The 7,500-nt window shown below is 34.4% G+C and overlaps 1 protein-coding gene across 3 annotated transcripts in view; it reads left to right on the top strand.

The window, feature by feature from the left end:
• The window catches only part of LOC113816563 (beta-1,3-galactosyltransferase 5), an 8,050-nt gene that overhangs the window by 205 nt on the left and 345 nt on the right, over positions 1–7,500 (top strand). The window contains exons 1-5 of one of the 3 annotated variants that reach the window (XM_027368603.2): positions 1–19; positions 3,824–3,887; positions 4,055–4,229; positions 4,741–4,939; positions 5,324–7,500. The exon at positions 1–19 is cut by the window's left edge and continues 102 nt beyond it; the exon at positions 5,324–7,500 is cut by the window's right edge and continues 345 nt beyond it. In XM_027368603.2, the coding sequence (XP_027224404.1) occupies positions 4,078–4,229; positions 4,741–4,939; positions 5,324–6,193 (1,221 nt within the window). In that variant the 5' untranslated portion in view covers positions 1–19; positions 3,824–3,887; positions 4,055–4,077 and the 3' untranslated portion in view covers positions 6,194–7,500. Of the gene's footprint in view, positions 44–3,823; positions 3,888–4,054; positions 4,230–4,740; positions 4,940–5,323 lie in introns of all 3 variants that reach the window. The other 2 variants (XM_027368602.2, XM_027368601.2) reach the window with 2 other exon arrangements.

The raw sequence follows: 7,500 nt of genomic DNA on the forward strand, positions 1-7,500 counted from the left end.
AGAAAAGTGATGTGAATCTGTGAGGACTTGGTTTCTTATAAAGGTTGATTCTATTAGCTGACACGTCAACTATTTCAATTATATTTTCCGGAGCGTAGCTCAACATTTCCATTATTTTCAAAACCGCTAAACTGACATTTCCTGTTCTCCACTGCTGGAATTTGATATATGGTTTTTAAATTACTATATTTAGCTTTTCTCTACCTTGCTAAGTAATTAGACCGTTTTGCGTCAATTTTCTGTGCTTGAAAATGCTTCTTACAAAATTACTATCATTAGTTTCAAAGTTGAATTCTCATAACAATGGAAATTATGAAACAATGGTTGCTGTGATTTTTATGTGTTATTAGCTTACTTTCTTCACAAAATATTCAGCGATCTACAGGCCTTTTGAGTTGCTATTCTTGAATAGTAGGTACATTTCATACTTCATTTTCTAAACTGGTATCAACTACCAATATACAATGGATACTCAAACCATGAATTCAATCATGTTGATTAATTTGAATTGCTAAGACCATTGATTTTATCTTTTTAAGCAAATCAAATTATACAGTGGTCTCATTACATACAGTGTTAGCATACACGATTCACTAAGGGCCTACATTTATATATATACACTTTTTGGAGTTAATGAAATAAGATAACTAAGAGAACAGGAAAATAGTTAATGGTATTGCAGTAGTGATTGGAGTGTCTGGAATAGTGACCTGGATGGATGATTTGGACTGGATTGATGTGAGAGTCATGGTCAAAGAAGAACCTAGGGTCAGGGAACTGGGAGAATGGAAATGCCTTAATGCCTCTAATAATGGTACAGATTCTTCATTATTATTCCATGGTAAGCCTTGAATATGTTGGGGAGAGAATTAGACACTCAGGGCCCCTTGAGGGGTAACAGATAACAACTAAACAGGAGAATACTGTGCTCATGGCTCCCCAAGCCATTCATGACTAGCATAAAGTCAGCCTTTCATCCTTTCAGCACTGCTCTCACACCTTAGAAAATGGATAGTAGAAGGAGTTGGAGAACAGAAGGAAACAAAAAGGGGAAGGAGAAAAGACTGTGCAAAACTGAGTCAATGGCTGAGGCCCAAGGCAGGGGTGATGGCCAGCATTGGGTCCCAATCTCAGTCTCCTAGGCCTTCCATGGCAACAACGTGCATGGGATTGGGAGGAAAATGGAGAAACTACATTCTGAGAAAATGAATGCTAAAGAGGGGAATTTTAAAGTATTATTACCCCCCCCCCCCCTCTAACCTTTAGCGTTTATAGAAACTTAATGCTGTTGATGTATGGTTGTCAACTTCCTACAAACCTAACTGTTCCCTAACCTCTGGCCCTTGCCCAAACTTGGTAAAAATCCTTGACCTGGTGTCGTTTTCACCAACTATACCTCAAAATATCAAAACACTCACAACTTCAATTTAGTGCCTCTTGACCCCACATCCAGAGATGTGACCCAAACCATGGGGAAAGGATAAGATGCATGAAGCCTAAAGTCTAGTGATTCAAGTAACCACTATATTAACCCATCAGCGACGGGTAAAAATTTTGTCAAGTTTACGTATGCACCGGCAGTTTACCCTGTTTGCGCCCGGCTTGATCGGTAGTTTGCGAGCGACATATAGCACCTAAAAGCTTTTATTTTGCTAAAATTTATAAAAAAATATTAAAATTTTGAAGGTTTACCTTCACTTAAGGTGCCATTGCCTAAAATCTTTACCATATAAATGAAGCCGCTACTACTGGAGAAAAACAACCTCCGTCCGACGAGCCAGTAGCGCGAGAATGGGCATGGCATGATGCCCCCGGCGTTTGGTCCACAACAGCCATGGCATGTACGTACATGACACCCGGCGCCAATGGGTTAAGTTAACATTTTCCAAAATGGGTGTATATCATTACTTGAAAGTGTAAAAAATATATTTTTTGTTATCCATTTTTTAGCTTTATAATTATATATATATTTTTAAATTATCATTTATATTACCGATTTAAAAATTGTATTTATCTGATTTTAAATAATCTTCTGGAAAAGGATGTACGTCATATTACATGCATCTTACAGCATGCATAAACAAGCCTAGCTTAAGTCATATCAAGTCACTAGCTAGACAGGAAAGGGATAGTATAAATCTACAAAATGTTGTATTGATAGGCTTCAAACCTTATGAGCAGTAACCAGCTGCTTAGGAGGTAGTCGTGTGCATAGTACTATTTGCAATGCTGTTTCTGCATTTGTTTTTGTTGCTATAATCATAGTCACATTTTTCAACACTACCCATTCAATTTCTGTAATGCTGTTAAACTGACAGGAAAGGCAGGGGGGGGGGTGTCAACTGCCCCTCCTGTTGATGAAAACGAGGGGCACCAAGATGAATATCCACATGCATAAGGGGTACTTGAGTTATTTGTTAGTGAATAAAGAAAATTTTTCAGAGAAGAAATCAACAATACTAATTTCACAAAAATACAATTTCAATTAAACGCAGTATATTGACTAACCCCATGCTGCCGGGGATGGCTTGTGTATATATGCTATACCCACTGTATGTTTGAATTGGTAATTGTTTTTACGCATTAAGCTCAAAAATTAAATCCTGCACATGCCCAGAACGAGCAAGTTAATTCCACAGATCATGTATCAACTCCATAGAAAATATGGAGTTGAGTTTCCATTAATGTGTATTATAGACAATAATATAACAAAGTCTGACATTTTCATTAACACATATTAGAAGTTATGGGATACTCAAACAGCAGTTACAATTCTCAACAGTGAAAATAAAAGTGAAAAGAAAGTCCTACAGGGAATACCAGAATTTACAGGTACAAAAAGGCAGTGTTATATCCAGGTTAGAAAAACTCCCAACTTTTGTATATAACAATGGACTTAAAAAGAAAACTTTTAATAACATCACGATTAGATCTCAAATTCAAAGTACAAACTTCCTGGATCTTTGTATTACAAGGACTTTAAAACTGCGTGGAAATTTGTTATCAGGTTCCTCGATAGTAACATCCTGAAAAACTATCCTAACCCATGCCTCGTGATTACTCATGCAAAAGAGCTCTCGGAGAAACCTCCTGCAAATATAAACTGATGTTGTGATTATCTTTAGTTTGACACCTTTAATTCAGCTGTCTATAGAATTCACGGCGTATTTGGAGCCATTTATATATTTTTATTTGTAGTTGGACAAAAACATATCTTCACGTTATAATAGTACATGTATATATATTTTTTTCTCAGTAGCAAACATCTTGTTATCAACACTAGTGTGTGCTATGAAACTCAAAGAGGATGACTGTGAGATGTCACTTCTCAAACACCTGCTCATCTATGTAAAGGAGCAGATTTACTGATAATTGCATTGACCCGTGCATCAAGCACTGTGAATTTGGATTAAACTTTAATCTAGATTTAACTTATATAATGCATACAAAAGATGCCCTATGTTAAAGTGTAGGGCACTAAAAGTTAGCGCCTATCACGATTAAATGATTTCATAAATAGCAACCTTTATAATATTAAGTGTTTTTCATGCATGTAAAGATTATCATTTCTTTTAATGCAATCTTATCAACAGCATGCCACTGCTGTTTATTATGACAGACATATTTTAAATGAGCTTTTCTGTATACTGATCAGTCATTTATTTCCTTACGTGGGTTCAAAAAGTATATGAAAGAAGAATAGAGAGAAAAAAAAAATCCTTTTATATATAGTGTATGGAGGGGACAACTGTTTAAATGTACAAAAGTAAGAATTACTTGTATAATATATACAGTGACTAATTATAACCATAAATATTTAAAGCCCTACAGAATTGGATTAAGTGCCAAGTTCACCTACACACCAAACCTGCCACCACAATTCTGCAGTGAGTATGAAGTGTTAAACTGCAGTTTTATTACACCACTTAAGGTCTTCAAATTATAATTCCAGCAACCTGATTATGATAGAGAATTAATATTTTCATTGTTCCTAACAATACCAAATGAATAATAAATCATAAAAAAAAGACAATAAATGAAAGTTCATTTACAGAGGTATGCTACAAGAAACCAAGAATGATGCGGTGGTGCAGGCGAGGTTCTTTAATGATCCTGCTGGGACTTTTGGTGGCAGGACTGGTGCTGATATGGGGTAAACCATTCTGGCCTATTTATGCACCCAGGGGCACTACCACAAACCAACCAAATATTACTCTTTTCTTTGCCAAGTAAGTAACATGAAAAAAAATTATTATAAAAAAAAAGTTATATAAATACATTGAAAATAAACAAAAAATTAGTAGAAACAACTAGAAAAGGGTCATCCTTTCACAGAAAATCATAGCTCTTTCTAGGAGAGGAAAGCAAAGGCATCACAGATTTACAAAAACTATTTTACATTTTAAGACATTGAATTGCATATTGGGAATCATTGTTCAGCAAGAGATTCCAAACCATACACATATGATAGTGAGAGAAAAGCCTAGTAGTTCTGATTGAGGCCTTTCTTTTCTGCAGCATAGTAGAGAGTTATATAACTATGAGCTGGTGTTTAAAACACTTTTTATCCCAAAAAATAAAACCTAGACTTAAGAATATTGAATATTTCATTTAATATCTGAAATATTAAACCGACTACCAGCAATGATGGATCAAATTGATTAGCATTTTGCATGCCAGATTTCTGTAATATAATTACTGCTTCCTTATTCATAAATAATGCTTGCAAATAATCTGCAGTATTCATCAGTTGCGGGTTGAGCCTGCTGAAGTACTGAAAACCTGCCAGAACAAGAAAGTTGATGTGTTGGTGATTGTACCAACCTCAGCAGCAAACCATGAAGCTCGAGAAGCTGTTCGAAAAAGCTGGAATGGTAATTTCCCAGCAAACTGGCCTGTCATGTTTTATCTTGGAGCAACTAATAATCCTCGGTTACAGGTATATAGCATTTTGGATGGCTAGTAATGTGGAGATATTTCAAGTAAATAAAAACATCAGTTTTGTATATAACATAATGCTTTTCATAGTGGAAAAGTCTCCAGTCATTTGTATTATTATTATTATAAAAAAAAAGGGGGTGGCTATAGGCAATGCTATTTTGTTTTATTAAATTCTTCCAATACCAAGCAAATACATATTTAGAAATGCATTTCAATTTTCTTTTTACTCTTTCCTCAAAATTCAATGCATTACTAAAATTCACATCACAATTCATCAGACTATGATCTTTAGCAATCTAAATAATAAGGCAGAAAAATGAATAGTATAACTGCTGGAGCCAAACTAGTGCATACAATTGATTTCTCTCTTCTCTCTTCTCAGAACGAGATCACTGAAGAAGGACGACAATATGGCGATATTACCCAAGACGACAGCTTTTTGGATTCTTATAATAATCTGACTCTGAAGTCACTAAGCCTTGTCAGCTGGGCTCATAAATTCTGCAAAAATGCTAACTATGTGCTTAAAATAGATGATGATGTATTCCTTAATACCAAGAAATTTCATGATCTTATCATCTGTATAACCAGTGCCAGGAATGACATTTATATGAAACTGTTCCAGAAAAATACAGTAACCCTTGGTGAGGGGGGGGATCTACTGGATAAACTTGAAGAAGAAAGTATGCAGCCAACTTATTCAAGTGAATATTCTGTATGTGAGTCATTTAATCCATATGGACTTATTAACTACTATGTGAATGCTAAGAGCCATGATTATGAGTCTTACATATTTGGGGGTTACTTGTACAAAGGTGTACAGGCTGACAGGAACCCAAGTTCAAAGTGGTATCTGGACAGAAGTGTTTATAGGTATGACAGGCTCCCTCCATTCTTGTCAGGCACCGCTTATATTATGTCGTCAAATATAATTCCTCACCTCTTACGAGAGGCCAAGCAACATCCTGTCATTGCCCTTGAAGATGTATATATGTCAGGCATTATTGGCAGTCAAGGCCTAAAGTTGAAACTGAGCCATCTTGATGGCTGGAGCAGGTTTCGTCCTCAATGGGATAGTGTATGCACTTATAATGAACTCTTAACAGCACATGGGCTCTCACCTGCTGAGCTTTCCTCCATGTCACTTGCTGTTGCTTCTTTAGACAATGGTACATGTGATGGAATCCTGACAAACATTCTGAACAATATTAATTTTCTGATATCTTACTTGTTTCCTAGGGTGTCTAAGTAAGTACACCCAATTAAAGGATTGAAAACAATTTCATTTGCCATTTAAGGATAAACTGTTAAACTTATAAAAAATGCATTCATATAACCTTCCATTGAAACGAAAAGAGGGGGGGAAAAAAAAAACTATAGAATAAAGTGTTAAAACATATTTCCCTCTTAGGAATGTAATTATATATATATATATATATATATATATATATATATATATATATATATATATATATATATATATATATATAAAAAATAATGATAGTATTTTGCAATCAAGTTATTCAACTAAACTTTCTGCCTTATTTATTTTTACTTGTACAATAGCTGTAAGAAATACTATGTATTGTTAGTGGATAAAAGGAAATTTTAGCATACCAAGAGGCATGTCAACTTGACAGTATTTACAGTATAAAGCCAACATGTATTCTATCACATTTTATTATTCTTGGTTATATCATTCTAATTAAATGGCAACACTTTAATATTAAGGTACTTATGAACAGAATGTTGTATATGGATCACTGCTATAACAGTTTATTTTTAATTCCAAGATTGTTTTACTTTTCTTTTTTGTGCAAGTACTGTCAATATACATTCTCTTTAAAGTTATCATTCCATTAGTAGGAATAAAATTTGTAAAAAATATGTATTTGTAAATAACACGTTGCAAAAGCTCCATCCAGTTTTAGGAAATAAAATATAGGCAGCTCACCCTGGAGTTTGGAAAACTCTGATTTGCCAATTCTCTCTTGAGAATATGAAGTGGTGTAAAAGGAAGCAAATTTTGATATAATGCAATAAAAAATGTATAAAAGATTAAGGAAGAAAAGTAAATGTTACCTAATTGGCATAAAAAAGGAGAGTTGAACAGGATTACTCGAGGCCAGGGTGAGTTGCCATTTTCTTTCTTTTCTTTTCTTAGACTGGAAACACTAATGTAACCCCCATTTCTCTCCCCATCATCAGTGTCATAATGATAGCTCAGGTTCTTATTTGCAAATGCCCTTATTATATTTATAGTTGAACTATTTATTGTTTCATAATTACACTGGATAGTGATCCTTAGTTTCTTGATTCTACCATATTGTCAATGGAAATCAATACAACTGTAGCTAGTCATATTGTAGTAATAAATAATGATATTATCACCATGCTCAGCACTGATCACCAAAATGGTCTAGACACTGTAATAAAATCCTGTGATTTTGGCTGTGATTTACAGTGGAAATCTCATTAATCTTAGCTTGTATATCTTTTTAAATCTTGACTAAACAATTGTTGAAATATGAATGTAATTGTATAACTAACAAATCATGC

The sequence above is a fragment of the Penaeus vannamei genome, chromosome 33 (genome assembly GCF_042767895.1).
Source record: "Penaeus vannamei isolate JL-2024 chromosome 33, ASM4276789v1, whole genome shotgun sequence".
NCBI lineage: Eukaryota > Metazoa > Arthropoda > Malacostraca > Decapoda > Penaeidae > Penaeus > Penaeus vannamei.